The sequence below is a fragment of the Rhincodon typus genome, chromosome 4, assembly GCF_021869965.1.
Source record: "Rhincodon typus isolate 14 chromosome 4, sRhiTyp1.1, whole genome shotgun sequence".
Classification (NCBI taxonomy): domain Eukaryota; kingdom Metazoa; phylum Chordata; class Chondrichthyes; order Orectolobiformes; family Rhincodontidae; genus Rhincodon; species Rhincodon typus.
This window is the reverse complement of record NC_063335.1, coordinates 92,612,738-92,629,522: the sequence shown is the minus strand read 5'-3', so window position 1 is coordinate 92,629,522 and position 16,785 is coordinate 92,612,738. Positions and strand designations below refer to the sequence as shown.

The following is a 16,785-nucleotide window of genomic DNA, read 5'->3' as shown; positions in this document are numbered from 1 at the left end:
GGCAGGTATAGCCCTTACTGTGGTTGCAGGGAAAGGTGCCGGGTATGGTGTGGTAAGTGGGGACTCTGGAACGGATGAGGGAGTCGTGGAGAGCGTGGTCCCTACGAAAGGCAGGTAGGGATGGGGAGGGAAATATCTCTTTGGTGATAGGGTCGGATTGTAGCTGGCGGAAATGGTGGAGAATGATATGTTGGATGCAGAGTTTGGTTGGGGTGAAATGTGAGGACAAGGGGAATTCTGTCTTTATTTTTGTTAGGGGGAGGGGCTTTGAGGGCAGAAGTATGGGAAATTCAAGAGATGCTGTTGAGGGTTTCCCAGGATTTTTGACTCAGCGACACTGAAGGAGTAGCGAATTATTTCCAAGTCTGGATGGTCAGTGGTTTGGAAGGGAGCTTACACATGATGCTGTTTTATATGCCAAGCAAACAGATGGAGTCTCAGGAACAGGAGTAGGCCATTCAGCCAATCAAGCCTGGCTACTGTCAGCGTGATCATGGTTGATTGAACATTTCAATGCCATTCCATCCCCATAACCCTGTACACACTGATAATCTGAAATCTATCAATCACAAACTTATACTCAAAAACTGGACTCCTGCAGCCCTCTGTGGTGAAGAATTCCAAAGGTTCACAACCCTTTGAGTAAAAATAATTTCTCCGCATCTCAAACCCAGTTAGCGTACCACTTATTTTTAAATTGTGGCCCCCAGTTTTAGATTCTGTATATAGGCAAAACATCTTGTCTGCATCTACCCTATCTCTCCCTTTAAGTATCTTATAACTTTCATAGAACCCCTACAGTGTGGAAACAGGCCCTTCGGCCCAACAAATCCACACCGACCCTTGGAGCGTCCCACCCAGACCCATCCCCATCTCCCTATAACCCACCTAAGCTACACATCCCTGAACACTTGGGCAATTTAGCGTGGTTAATCCACCTAGCCTGCAAATCTTTGGACTGTGGGAGGAAACCGGAGTACCCGGAGGAAACCCACGCAGACATGGGGAGAATGTCTGTGTGGATTTTGCACAGTCGCCAGAGGGTGGAATTGAACCCGGGTCCCTGGTGCTGTGAGGTAACGGCGCTAACCACTTGAGCCACTGTGCCGGCTCTTCCAATCAGATCACCTCTCGTCCTTCAGAATGCTAGAGAATGTGGGCCCAATTTTCCCAATCTCCCCAGAGGATCCCGGAACAAGTCTGCTGATCCTTCATTGCATTTGCTTCTTTGACAATAATATCTTTCCTCAAATGAGAGCAGTTTTGGTCTCGGTACTCCAGGTCCGCATACAGAGTCATAAACTCAGATAGTTGTATAGCATGGAAACAAGCTCTTCGATCCAACTCGTCCAACTGATCAGGTATTACTAATCTGACCTAGTTCCATTTGCCAGCATTTGGCCCATATCCCTGTAAACCCTTCCCATTCACGTACCCATCCTGATGCCTTTTAAATGTTGTAATTGTATCAGCCTCCCCCGCCGCCTCTGGCAGCTCATTCCATACAAGCACCACCCTCTGAGTGAAAAAGTCTCCCCTCAGGTCCCTTTTAAATCTTTCCCCTCTCACCTTAAACCTATGCCCTCTAGTTTTGGACTTCTCCACTCTAAGGAAAAGACCTTGGCTGTTTGTCCTGTCAATGCCCCTTGTGAGTTTTTAAACCTCTAAGGTCAACCCTCGGCTTCCAATGATTCAGGGAAAATAGCCCCAGCCTATTCAGCCTCTCCCTATGGCTCAAACCCTCCAATCCCGGCAACGTCTTTGTAAATCTTTTCTGAACTCTTTCAAGTTTAACAACAATTTTGCTATAGTAGGAAGACCAGAACTGAACAAAGTGTTCTAAACGTAGCCTCACCAATGTCCTGTACAGCTGCAACATGGTATCCCAACTCCTATACTCAAAGCACTGATCAATAAAAGCAAGGGTGTCAAACACCACCTTTACCATCATGTCTACCTAACCAAGCTCTTTTACAATTGAAGCAAGGCTGTCGTCTTCTGCACTGAAATCCTCTTGTAATAAAAAGTATTAGCTTTCCTAATAGCTTGCTGTGCCTGCATATTAGCCATCTGTGACTTGTCGTCAATGAAATCTAGGTTCCTTTTGTATGTCTATATTTTTAAACATCATAGCATTTAAGAAATACTGTGCATCTGTTGCCTACCAAAGTTTTTCACATTATTTTCCATTTGCTATATTCTTGTCCATTCAGTTAGCCTGTCCAAATCCTCCCAGTACTGCTTTATAACTTCCATGCAACACATTCCCAATTAGCTTTATATCATTTGCAAATTTATCAATGCTAGCTTTGGACCCAACTCCAAATTATTGGTTTATGCTGTAAACAGCTGGTGCCCCAAATACTGATCCTTGCAGTACCCTCCTAATCACAGCTGCAATGCAAGAATAAGCCATTCACTCCTGTTTTCTGTCTATCTAGCCAATCATTATTCCATTACCTCCTCTCCCATGTGTTTTTGTTTTTCTAACCAGCCTCCTGAGAGAATCTCCTCAAAAGCCTTTTGAAAATCTAAGTATACTACATCCATCAGCCCTCCTTTATCAATTTTGTTAGTAACATCTTCAAAAGTTCCAAGTCAGTAAAACATGATTTCCCATTCTCAAATTTATACTGACTATGCCTGATCAAATCATGATCAACCAGGTGTCTTTATATACCACCATTTATAATAGATTCCAGTATTTTTCTGCTACTGATGTAAGGCTAGCAAGTCTGTAGTTCCCTCAGTTTTAACATCGCATCCAAAAAACAGCAACTCTAACGGTGCAGTAACCCCTCAGTACTGTACTGGAATGTCAATGCTGATTTTTTTTTTGTGCTGAATAGAGTTACCCTATAAAATAAATACCAGAAATGTTGTAAAATAACCAAAATTACTGAGCTGTAATCTTCTAGAGCCTCACCATTTTTTTTTTTTTTAATTGAGAAACCAGGATTATGGACCAATATTCATGATGCAGTACATCACTCAAGTTGAAAACAATAAATAGGAGCATAAGGCTTAGTGGGAGGTAATAATTAACTTGCCCTATATAAGAAATACAGAAGAATAGTTGATCATTGCCTGGTACACTCTTACAGCTTACTTGTGCTTTTAAATTCACTTCTTGTCTGGTGAAAGAAGTTAGAGGCAAGATACTTTTCAAGCAATATCACCTCAGCCCATCCATACAAGAATATTTTTTAGTACTATATTTTGAAGTTAGGCAATGGAAGGCAGTCCAGATTCAGCCTAAGTTTCTGAAATCAAAAATGGCATTCATCCTAGGAGATGATAATTTGCTGAATATCCTCTGCACCTTCTATGTCTGTTGCAATGATCCACACTTCCCGAACCCTGCTTAACCACAGCATAATTTTCTGTTTGTCCAAAGTACTCATGCATAATTAGTATTAGAAAATTCTCCAGCATGCAGCTGAGTCATAAGCAGATAGTGAAGTACCTTGATGGGAGTGAGGTTGTAACAGTACTAGGTATGAGTAAAGAATCTTACAGACCACCTCCAAGCTCCAGATCCTTTTTGCTGAATATCAAGAACTATTTCCCAAATATGTGGCATAGATTTCTGACTGGGATAAAGCAGGAAAGAGCTGTAAAATCAGTAGTCAGTACTGCTAATGGTGGAGAACGTAGGTGGATTTGGCCTCTAGCCAGCACTTGACTCAACAACGACAAAAACAGAAGTTGCTGGAAAAACTCAGCAGGTCTGGTAGCATCTGTGAAGAAAAAAATCAGAGTTAACGTTTCGCATCCAGTGATGCTTCCTCAGTTCTGTTTTCGTTCCTGATTTACAGCATCTGCAGTTCTTTTGGTTTTTATTTAGTACTTGACTCAACAATCTATACAGAAGAAAGTTAAATATTTGTGCTGCTGTACTTAATGGAGTAGCCACCATAGCCTTCCTCCTTGTTATTCTCCAGTAAATGTGTACAGCAACTTAACTTTTATCACAAAGATTGAGACACAACTTTTAGTTGTCTGTGCTGATTTGCCACATGTCCCTCCCAAGATTCTCCACTGTCCTGGTTCTGAACCCGAATTCTTTTTCTCCTCTAGTTTCTGTCCTGTCTCCCGTTAATTGTCTTCTGACTGATCTTGTTCATGAGATTCTTATTGCTCTGTTTACCAAATTCTCGTTAAAATGCTCCCTGCCCAACCTTCCTTGGTCGCTTTCACACTAGCTTCCATTGGAAATTCTTCTCTTATGTCCATTTTTGTTTTCTTGCATTCAATCACCACTTATTCATCTTCTGTAATTAAACTGAAGGTGGTGATGATTGCTGCCTGAAATGCAGCTGCATGACTTGACAGACCATTTCAAAATCCACCACATTGCTGTGGGTCTAGAGTCATGTTTAGACCAGATCAGTTAAAATGACAGATTTCCTTTCCACAGAACATTCAAGTTGTTTCTGTTTCACAATGATACGGTATTTTCATGGCCACCATTATTTAATCTAGCTTTGTATTCCAGATTATTTTGTAATTATTTGAATTCCCAAGTATTCTGGAAATTAAACTCTGGATCACTAGTCTAGTAGTGTAATCACTATGTCATTGAATCGTGTCCTCACATATTGGCTTTCTAATTCAAAACTTCTATTTCTCTCTTGTAAGAACGTATCATAACTTTTTTTTTTACTGCCCCAGCTCGTAACATTCCTCTATCCCATTTTGAATATCATCACTGTAAAGATCCAGGCTTATCTTATGATTCCACATTTGAATTTTTCTGATCACGCTCCTATCCCTGCTATAGTATAAGTAGTCCTTATCATTGCTAGCTTTGTTGTTTTGGAATTTTCTCCTTGAACCCTCTTGCCTCTCCTCTGCCTCTTCCATCATTAAGGCATTCCATAAACTCCATCTCTGACTGAATGTTTAGTCAATCTTCCTAATGCCTCCTCTTTTGTCCTAACCTTAATGAAGGTTATTACCATGCTGAATACAACATAATAGCACTTCTAAGCAGCCTATAATCACTGCTTAAGTAAGGGCTACTTGATATTTTGAAATTCTGAGATTTATGTTGTATGTAAGGTGACTTTGAATTGTGTACTGCAGGTCATGGCAGTTTGAAATAAGAACAGTATATTGTGGAATTACTCAGTTGGTCACACAGCATCTTTGGAGAGTAGAGTCATTGTTTTAGGCTGATGACCCTTCACCAGAACTAAGGAAAGACAGAAATATAATGGGTTTGAGCAAGGGAAGGGAGAACGAAAGGGAAGATCTGAGATGAGTTTGATTGGCACCTCAATTCAGGAAAAAGTTGAGGTTTTATAGAGGGTGTAAACAAGCTTTGAGAATTGTGACAGAGTGAAGGACTTCAGTTACTTGAAGATGCTGGGGTTGTTCTCCCTAAAGTGCAGAAGTAGGATCAGGGAAGAATTAGTAGAGATGTTGAAAGTCACAACTCTTTTGCTAGAATGAGAAACTGTTCTTAGTGACTGAAAGTTCAGTAACCAGAGATTAGAGATTGTATTTGATAGACAAGAGTCAAAAATGTGCACAGCAAGTTGAATATTAGTAATCTGAAATAATGGTGAAAGCAGTTTCAATAGTAACATTGAAACAAATAGGATGAATACACGATTTTAAAAAAGTGAAATGTTCTGTGAAAATTTGAGAAATGTGGTTAATTAGCGTCAGGAAAGTAATGATGAGTGAATGACAGTTTCTCTAAATTATATCATTCAATGATTGTAGTGCTCTCACTAATCTGCCTATATGTACCATAGATGCCACCTAGTGAGCATTTTCAGTACCACTGAAACTTCGTGGTCCAACGAATACAAATTTGTAAATTTACAAATTACTAGCAAAAATAGGTCATTCAGTCTCTTGAGCCTGCTCTGACCATTAGATAATGGCTGATCTGTTGTATTTTGAATTCCACATTTCTAACTACTCTGGATAACCCTTGATTTTTCCTGCCTAATAAGAATCTGTCTACCTCCACCTTTAAAATAATTCACTGTCCTCATCTCTGTCCTGAAAGTGCACCTATAAGCTTTTTCTAAACAGCGCCCCTCAGTGCTGGACTCAGCCATAAGAACAATGGCACACGGAATTTCATCCTGATAAGTGAGGTAATGCATTTTGGGTGGTGTAATAAGAGAAGGTTTATACACAATGAACGGTAGGTCCTAGGGAGCACTGAGGAATAAAAGTATTTGAAGTACATGTCTCTAGGTGTCAGTATAGGTAAATAGGGTGATGAAGAAGGCATACGGCATGCGTGCCTTGATTAGCCAGAGTGGAGAATATTGGAGCAAGGAAGTCTTGCTACAATTGTTTAAAGCATTGCTTAGGCTGCAGATGGAGTATTGTGTGCAGTTCTGGTCCACACAATCAGAAGCACCTGATTACTCTAGAGAGGGTGCAGAGGAGATTCAAATGTTGCCTGAAAAGTTTCAGTATGAGGAGAGACTACATACACTTGATTTGTTTTTCCTGCAATGGAGGAGACTGAAGGGGAGGGTGTGATTTAAGACCTGGTTAAGACCAGGATGTATGTTTGAAGTAAGGAGTAACTAGTTTAGGGAAGGTCAGAGGATAAAATCTAGAATGTGCTGTCTGAGAGGGTGTTGGAAGCAGGTGCTCTTGCAACATTTAAGAAGCTTGACAAGAACTTAAAATGCAAGGGCATAAACTTCGAACCAAATGCAGGTAAACGTGATTAGTATAATTGTTTGTTGGTCGGCGCAGACGCATTGGGCCAATGGGCAGGTTTCCATGCTGCATGACTCTGACTGTATAAAAGGAAACATCCTTTCCACATCCATCTTGCCAAGACTATTTAATATCTTAAATATTTCCAAACAGGTATAGCATCCTTACAACGTTCAATTACTCTTATAAAAGAGAGCTTTCCATTAGCCTTCTTAATTACTGACTGTAATACTGTATTTATGTTTTAGGAAATCAGAAGGTGGAGAATAGATTTATACATTATTTTTACGCTGACTCTTTTTGCTTCATAGATTTTCGCACCAGCAGAAATACCAGGTTCAAATATTCAGACTTCTGGACAAGTCCAGCAACAGCTACCTCAGCCAACACCAAAAGTACCTGCAACGACTCAAGCTAATCAATTGCCAGTTAATCAGCCTTCAGAAATACCAGTCCCAACACCAGCAGCTGTACCAGATCCCAGCCCACAGTCTGCAGCCCAGCATCAACTACCAGCATCCCAGGTATGCTACACTTTTAGAAATGGGCGAGAATATTAATCAAGAGCTTCATTAGCTCCAGAAGCATAATACTTGACTAACTTTCTACTGTACTTCAATGGTACAGGCTATAACAATACTTCTAATAACCATAGGAACTGCTTTTTGAGATTTGAATGCTGCAACTTTATTCAAGGGGTGCACGTTACACATGTTACAATGAGAATGAATATTCAAATTGTTGAAGCTCAAATTCTATTTTGAAAAAAAGTTGGAAGCTTTTACATCTCCTTTCATTTAGGAATGAAGCAAATCCTTGAGAGTATCTCCAATAATTTAGGGTGGATTATACTTCAGACCAATGAACGTATGCAAAGAGGAACCCAAATGTAAAATGTCAATTGCTTTTTATTCCTTGGATGTGATGAACTGTCTTTATTCTTTCATGCAATGTGGGTATCGCTGGCCAGTCCAGCATTTGCTGCCCATCACTTATTGCCCTTGAATGGAGTGATCTTGCTCATCTTTTTTTTGAGAGAGAAATTAAGTCAACCATGTTATTGTAAACCTGTGTCACCTCATGGACTTAACCAAGTAAGAATGGCAGATTTTATTCCCTACAGAATATTGAGTGGATGGGTGCTATTACTGAGACTAGCTGTCAATTCCCCCCAGATCATGGAACCCCACCCCCCCAATTGATTATGTAAAGAGAACACTTAAAATAAACACAGAACTGTGAATGCTGGAAATCAGAAGCAAAAACAGAAGTTACTGGAGAAAACTTTCTTTCCACAGATGCTGCCAGACCTACTGAGTTTCTCCAACAATTTCTTTTTTCTTAGTGTAAGGAGCACTGCTTGAAACGAACTTAGCCTCAGAATATCTAAACAAGTGCCAGCTTTTGTAGAGCTGTAGTTGTTTTCACTACTTCAAAAGCACTTTACACCTAGTACACCCTTTTTGTTGAGCAAGCTGCCAAATGTCTAATTCCAACCCTCTAATTTTGGGTCAAAGGCACCGATTCAAGGCTTTGAAAGACTATTGGACAGCAATTGAATATTGGTTATTGTTCTAACTTAGAGTGGTGTGTAGCTTGAAGGGGATCTTGCACGTGCTGGAGATCTCATACCTCTGCTGGCCTTGCCTTTCTATGTGGTCAAATCAAAAGTGATCCAAAACTTGTGGTTGCGTGAACTTTCTACTTAAACCACTGAAGTAGAAATCATGACTTTACCCTGTCCCCTCTCTATACTGACTGAATTGGAGAATGCACAAGTTTAGAAATTTCTCCAGTTTTTCCTCAAATGAAATCTTCTTTTGATGAATTTTACAAGCTTGTATAAAATATTGCAGAGACAGTGACACTCATAATATTGCCTGAGACAGGTCTTTGACAAACCTGCCGTCTGTGCATATCTGGTCAACCATTCATAACTTGCATGTGACTGTAGAATGTCGTCAGAGGTAGGATTAATCTTAAATTTCTACTCCTTGCCCAATTACCTAATGAGATGAGTTGGACTGAAGGGTCTGCTTCTGTGCTGTATGATTCTAAATTGGTGGATCATTGTTAATGACAGCACTGGAATTAGATAAAATGGCATAATCATAAAATTAGACCTCAATTTAAGAGTAAATTCAAAACATTTGTGTAATTTCAAACATTGAGACAAAGATTAATAGAAATCTGGATATCTCAACAATTGCAAATTCTGAATGAATTAAGGGAAGACAGTGATATTGTCACTGAGTAATCCAGAGGACCTCAGGACATGAGTTAATAAAATTAGTTCAATACAATCTGGAATTACAAGTTAGTCCAACAGTAACCATGTAACCCATTGATATACAGTCACATCTGTTTCACTCGTGTACTTCAGGCAATAAAATTTTCCCAGCTATACTGGCTTATTTGTGACTGCAGACCCACAGCAATGTGTCTGAGTTCTTGGTGCTTTCTGAAAGGGCTTAGCAGGCTACTTGATTCAAGGGCACAGAGTAGACAAAAAATGCTGGCCTTGCCATATCCCATACAAATTTTTTAAAAAATGCATATTTTGCAAAATTAGCATCTGAATCTTTGGTCAAAGATTTCATGGATTTATAGAGCACAATTGGGTCTTTGAAGCCAAGATCTGTCAAGAACTAATTAAATAGTAGACCCTCTAGAGGGGATGAATAATTTAAGCTCCCAATGTAAGACACTCCTTCAGCTTTAGTAAGAAGAAATCTGGCATAATTTTCTTTATTGCTGCATTAAACCTTTATTCAACTGTAAATCTACATTTACGAACAAGTATTGCTGTCACCTTTTGTAGGTTTGCACAACTTTGAAAAAATGAATATAGACAGTGTAATTCGTCTTTCTATTCCTCATATATCTTTCTGCTGAATTGGTTCTTCTTATTTTAAGCTTGTTCCTGGTTCTGCTGCTCCGGATTTGCACCAAACACCCATCAGCCTTGTGTTAAGATTACGGTAAGTGAAATTTGATCAGAGCATCTGGTTATCTTGTCATGCAGACGTAATTGTCTATAGTTTTTATAATTCTATGGCATGATCTGAGAAATATGAAATAACTCTTATAACAATGATTTTGTTGTATTTTCTTTAAAGGAGAGTCTCAGTTCAAACTGTTTAAGGACTGTTGTATTGTTTGTGGGATTCACTGACCTTTGAAACCCATATGTTCTCCATTACCAAGGCTGCCTGCTTATTTTCCATAATGTTGCCGATTTCCCCCTTTGCCTCAGCCTATCTGCTGCTAAAAGTCCTCTGAGGTTTTCTGATCTGCAGACCACCTATTTTAATGGTCTCCTGATCAAACTCGATAATCCAATATCAATAAATGTGAATTTATCCAAAGACAGCCTGTATCTAAATTTGCATTGACCTATTTTCCCATCAGCCCTGTGCTCGCTGTCCTACACTGATACCAAGTCTACCAGTATCTCAAAATAAGTTACAAACAAAAACAGAAATTGCTGGAACACTCAGCAGGTCTGGCACCTCAGGTCACTGAACCTGAAACATTAACTCTGATTTCTCTCCACAGATACAACCAGACCTGCTGAGCTTTTCCAGCAATTTCTGTTTTTGTTTCTGATTTCCAGCATCTGCAGTTCTTTTGTTTTTTATTTTCTGCACATCTCTCTCACCTTCAGCCATATAATGCTCTGAGAGCCCTGTTCTCCAATTTTGGCCTTTCGTGGAGTCCCAATTTCCTTTTATCATATATTGCCTATGTCATTGGTTGTTTAACCCCCAAGACAATGAGATTCACAGACTACACCTCTTGGCTTTCACTAATCGTTCAAAGTAATCCTTTATAACCTACCTGTTTGACCAGGCTTTTGACCACACCTCTGAAAATTTCCTGTGTGGCTCGGTCTCAAATTTTTGCTGATAATGCTCACACGCAGCACCTTAAGACAATTGATTACATTAAAGGCATTCTGAGTGCAGTTTGCCTTTTCTGTTTTGGTAACTGTTATTTATCACAGTGATCCACGAAACCAGGATCCATTTTCAGATGTACTGTTGTAGGATTCTTGCTTGTTAATAAGCATGACATAATGATTATCTGAAAAAAACTCATGCTTTTCAGTGTAAATGCACTGTGTAGTGCTGTCATAAAACATTTTTGGTTTGGTGTTATTGTTTCAGATTAGTACTAGATTAGTTTGTTTCTGTCATAGTTGAAATTATTTGCTTTTGAATATGTTCGTAGCAATGGGTACAGTTAACTAAAATGCATTATAGTTATTTTCTAATCCGCCTGTTCAGAGATGTTGCACACATCTGGAACAAAGTGGACGTGAATCCAGCCTCTTAGCTCAGGATAAGGGCCACACCACTGTGCCACAAGAGGCCACTGAATATATTACTTTTATTTTAATCAACCTATTCAGAAATGTTACAATACACTCGGGTACCTGGCTCAAAGGGAGGGACGTTACTGTGGTGCCACAAGAGCATGCTGACAACTAGTTATTTAGATGTTTTCAATCAACCTGTACAGAAGTGTTATGTTGCTTTTTAGAGCAGATGAGATTTGAACTGAGGCCTTCCAGCTCAGAGACTGGGACATTACCACTGCTCTAAAGGACCTCTTACTAAACGAGTGTGAAGCTATAGATATTTGCTAAACAACCTTTTCAGATGTTATTACACTTTTAAAACTTGAATCCAGGCCTCCCAGAGCTAAAAGCATTACAACTTGCTTTCGAACCAGCACGTTCAGAGATGCTATTGTCTCACCTGCTGCACAAATGTATGTGAACCGAGACCTCCTGGTGCAGAGGTAGGTCCACAAGATCACTGCCACAAGAGCCCTAAAATACTTTGTATTTTCACACAGCCCCATCTCTCACACACTGGGCACTCGCAGTCAGGGAATTAAACTCTGGTCTAGTGAATGCAGTCAGGGAATTAAACTCTGGTCTAGTGAATGCAGACAGGGATACTAACCACTACACTAAAGGGGAGCTTAAGACGACTGCACGAGGTATTCCCAGGCGGTCTCTTATCCACGTACTAACTAGGCCTGAGTCTGCTTAGCTTCTGAGATCAGGCAATTTCGGACTAATATAGATGTAGGTTAAACTTATTAAAATTTTTAAAAAGAAGTTTTAATTAATCTGTTTTTCTAATCAACCTGTTCAGAGATGTTATTACACTCCTCTGGAGCAAGTGGGACTTGAACCCGTGCCTCCTGGTCCAGGGGTGGAGCAGTCCCACTGTGCCACAAGAGGGCCCTTCTAAACATAATATACTCATCCTTACAAAGCTATAGCCACTTGTGTTAATGTTAGCTGGACCTACTAGCTTAATTAGGTATCACACTTAACTTACCACTGTGTCATCCTGAATTAATACATAAAGGTTTTGAGAAGATTTGTAGCTCGGGTTATGGATGAGGTTATAGACATGTCTGCCAAGCCGGTGGGTTTGGTTCAGATGTTTCATCAGCCTGCTAGGTAACATCGTCAGTGTGTCTCCGGTGAAGCATCGGTGTTCTGTCCCACTTGTTACTTATATGCCTCGGTTTGCTGGGATGGTTGGTATTATTCCAGTTTTGTTTCTCAGTGGTTTGTACACAGGGTCTAATTCAATGTGTTTGTTGAAGGAGTTCCAGTTGGAATACCAGGTGTCCAGGAATTCCCTGGTGTGTCTCTGTTTTGGCTTGTGCGATTGAGTGTGTTGTCCCAGTCAAATTCGTGTCCCACGTTAGCGTGTAGTGAGACAATTGAGAATTGATTGTGTCTCTTCGTGGCTAGTTGGTATTCATGTATCTGTATAGTCAGTTTTCTTCCGATTTGGCCTATGAAGTGTTTCTCACAGTCCTTGCATGGTATTTTGTATATTACCCCAGTTCTGCCAGTTTTTGGAAATCCAGAACACTGAATGGATGCAAAAAGAAAGGGATTGAAATCAAGAAACGTTCACCAAGTGTATCAAAATGACATTGAAAAGCCTAAAATATTGGTGCTGAAAAGGGAAAGGGGTTGAGATTTTGGGAAAGAGAAAACAGAGATCATCCTTAATTCCATTTAAGGTAATTTCAGCAAGTGTTTGGCTGTCCAGCACAAAACGGGTGCTGTCGAATTGTATGTTACAATTTTAGTCACACGTTTAGAGACTCAGTAGTTTGCCAACAGCTTAGTTGAATTGTCCCTATTCATGACTTTGTTTTCATCTTTTGCTTCTTAGAAATTAAGCACTGGAAAATTTTTAACACCTGAGCACTAAATTTCAAAAAGGAAGTTTTTTTTAAAATTTGTAATCTGTTGCAGTGTTATGATGTGGAGGTGCTGGTGTTGTATTGCAGTGGACAAAGTCAAAAATCGCACGACACCAGGTCATAGTCCAACAGGTTTATTTGAAATCACAAGCTTGCGGAGTGCAGCTGTTTTGTCAGGTGCAGTGAGAGGACAGCGTAACAAATACAGTTTATAGGCAGAGAGATGAAAGGATCATACAACTAGTGTGAGTGGAGTGAACAAACCTAAAATGGCTGGATGACTGTCTCCTGTTGAATCTTGAATCATTCATACATTTCTGCATTCTAGAAATTGCAGAAGCAGGGTATGGAGAACTGTTAGTTTCAATTGATTAAGGTGCAAATTCCAGAATCTGTTTCAAGTCACTGGCCTGAAATAATTAAAGATTTCTCAATGTTTGCCAAACTTCAACCAGGCAGAGCGATAAGAATATACAATATGTTACATCTCAGGTCTCACATTGAATTGTAGGCGTGAGGCCTTGTCCAGAATCTATCTCCGAGTTTTAACCTGGGATCAGGCTGGTTTTATTCCAAAAGCAGGAATTTATAAATGCCACACTGACTGTGACTACAAATTGTGTGTTTCTTGAACAAAATAAAATGCATCTGCAAATAAACAAACATCTTGGATGAAATGATTGAATCATAGGTTTGTGCGCATGTGTGTGCGCTTGCATTAGAGAGCAAGAGAGAGTGTGTGTTTGAGAGAGTATATGTGTGAGTGTGCAAATTCTACAATGCAGGAATGTATGAATGATTAAAGATTCAACAGGAGGCAGTCAGTCAGCCATTTTAGGCATGTTTACTGCTCACACCAGTTGTATGATCCTTTGATCTTTCTGCCTATAAACTGTCTGTGTGCTCTCCTCTCCCTCCACCTGACGAAATGGCTGTGCTCTGAAAGCTTGTGATTTCAAATAAACCTATTGGACTATAACCTGGTGTCATGTGATTTTTGACTTTGTTGCACTGTTAGGTTTTCATTAACCATACGAGTAGTGGGATAGTGCATTTTTAATAAATGATTTTATTCTTTCAAGATCAGAGAGCTATGTAAAAATTGGCATCCTTGCGTAAAGAGAGAAATGATCATTTTTTAAATTAAATTTTGCTTTAAGATAGATTTCCTGTTTTGGGCCCATGATATATTGAAGAAAACAGTGAAGAAAGCTCTGAAAGGAATCAACATGGTTCTTGGCAGTGGTAGAGAGCCAGGATTTTAAGTGACGGGCTGCAGCCAAGTGAAATGCTTGAGGGGGCAGTGAAATGCAGAAGATCATTCTACCCCTGTTTTTTTTTTCCCCTATGTTTACTGTTATCTTGTTATTTCTGAAAAATTATCAATATCCCTTTAAGTTACTTGCTGCATAAGTGTTCTGCTTGTTAATAATGTCCATTCTAGGATTAGCGTGCTATTGAAAGTTTAGCTTTAAAGGCTAACCATTCAAAGAGATAAATTAACCATATTTTCCAGTGACTTGATAGCTGAGAATGGAGGAGATTTTTGCTGTGATACTAATCTCCTGAATCCCTACTTATTCTTGTCAGCACATTCAAATATTACCAAGCACAATCTTAATATATTAATAGAATGGATAGGTTCGTAAGTTATTATAGCTGCAGAGCCATAATCCTAAAAAGGAAGCAGTACCTTCGAATCGAGAGAAATTAAATGTTATGAACTTGCTTCAGTATCTAACTTAAACTGAAATTTATTTTTACATAGAACTTTAAATGACTCAACCTAATCAATATAGCCTCATATTTCAACTAATTTAAAAAGAGGTCATGTAGTGCTCTCCCAGCAGGTTGTGCAACTTGCACTGTACTTCTCAAAAAATTATTCTTTTTTTGAAGGGAAAAAGAAACAATTGACGTGATCAATGAGCAGGAATATTCTTTGCCAGAGGAGTGTGCACAGAAGCAAAAATGATACAAGATCATCTCAGTGATGCACATAATTCGGTGAAATGGGATCATAAGGGGATGAAATTGAAACCCTTTTCTTCTACTTTGGGATGTGGGCGTAACTAGCAAGGGCAGCATTTGTACCCCATTCTTATTTGCCCTTGAACTGAGTGGTCTGTTCAACCATATCAGGCATTGCTATGGGGGCTCCAGAATTGAGGATAACATATTTTCTTCTCTAGGACAATTGTGAACTCTCTGGATATTTCCAACAATTCATCGGTATCATGGTCACCATTACTGAGATTAGCTTTTTCTAGCTTTGCAGCTTCATTGAATTTAAATTTCACCAGCTGTTGTTATAGGATTTGAACCCATCTCCCCAGCCTGAGCTGCTGCATTACTAATCCAATGACATTGCCACTAGGCTCCCATTCCTTTCCTAAGATTAGATCATTTAGGATCAAGTGATATTCAAAGAAGGAATGGAGTCAGAGGAAAGTGAAGAGCCAAGAGGATCCAGGTACATGTTGGTACCTGATATATTAAAGCTTGCAATCCTTCAAACCTGAAAGAATGACACAATGTTTTAGATCAAGAACTGGATGAAGCAAATGATGTAATTAAACCGCAGACTAGGATAACTTGTAGATGATGAGTCACTGTGCTGAGGAAGGGAGTTAGAAGCATGCTTGTGAAACGTGTAGTATTAAGTCTGGATTTCCAGATGTGAGGAGAACAAAGGCTCAAGGAAAGATAAGTGTCTAGGAGATACCTGTGATTTGGAAATCCAAAATGCAAGGGGTACAATTTCATTTAATATCCTCATGAAATATGTTAGAGTTGCTGTGGAAAGCCATGTTGTTGTGAAAACATGATTTGGTAGATATCTGATCAAGTGTGAAAATGTAAATAGAAAGTAATGAAGGTAAAGAAAGATAGAAGAAACAATTGAAGAGAAGAACAAACTTCTCCAAGATGTGCATTTTTGGAAGAGAAATGGCAGTGCACCAAACAAATATAAATGCAGAAGAAAAAATTAAACAGTATGTTGTTGCATCTTACTGGAATTGGATGCTGGAAATCAAGCCGTTATTCCTGGAGCTGTCACAAAAATGAAACGTTTTATAAAAGTTACAAATCCCCCAGTTTACCAATGTTTAATACCTGGGTTGGTTTTCCACCTATTTTCTACCAACTTAACATGGAGTAGTAGTTTACAATTGGAAATTGTCTTTTCTCCATTGTAGGAATTTGAAGAAGGAGCTGAATGACATAAGATTTGAATTTACTCCGGGTAGAGGTAAGTTTTTTTTTTTATTTTTTTTTTATTTTTTTTTTTTTTTTTTTTTTTCCCTTTTTTTTCGTTTCCTTTAAGTGAGAGATTTGAATGTCAGGAATCTGCTGCTATTATTGAGCATTTGTTTTTTTTCTGCCTCACTATGAAGTATTTTAATGCCAGTTACTGGGAAAATACTGCAGCAATATCTTTCTATATTCCCACACCCAGTCAGCCCTTTGACTTCAATTCCCAATCTGTAACAAACCATGTGCAGGTTTGTAGTATGAGCCTGGACTTGGAAATATTAAGTCCCAAACATCCAGCTGGCAATTTCAAGAGTTCTGAAGTCTCAATGTGGAATACAGGTAAAAGTGACTAAAATGATTTGCCCCTGCATAACGCCTTGAACATCATGACTAAGATTGAAAGCAACTTTATGAATAGCTGGGTATAACTTTCTAGTACAAAAACAGAACAGTACTCTACTGACTGTACACACACAGCAAAAGTTTTCTGAATGACCCTGAATTCTGATTGTAGCTTTGTACTATCTCTATAAATCTGAGTATTGCCTGAATGCCCTGAGTATTGCCTGAATGCCCTGAGTA

At 39.2% G+C, this 16,785-nt stretch overlaps 1 protein-coding gene across 1 annotated transcript in view; it reads left to right on the top strand.

Moving 5' to 3' along the window:
• The window catches only part of LOC109915135 (oxidative stress responsive kinase 1), a 173,310-nt gene that overhangs the window by 146,039 nt on the left and 10,486 nt on the right, over positions 1-16,785 (top strand). The window contains exons 13-15 of the mRNA XM_048596170.1: positions 7,011-7,223; positions 9,616-9,680; positions 16,146-16,198. Coding sequence (XP_048452127.1) covers positions 7,011-7,223; positions 9,616-9,680; positions 16,146-16,198 — 331 coding nt within the window. The remainder of the gene's footprint in view (positions 1-7,010; positions 7,224-9,615; positions 9,681-16,145; positions 16,199-16,785) is intronic.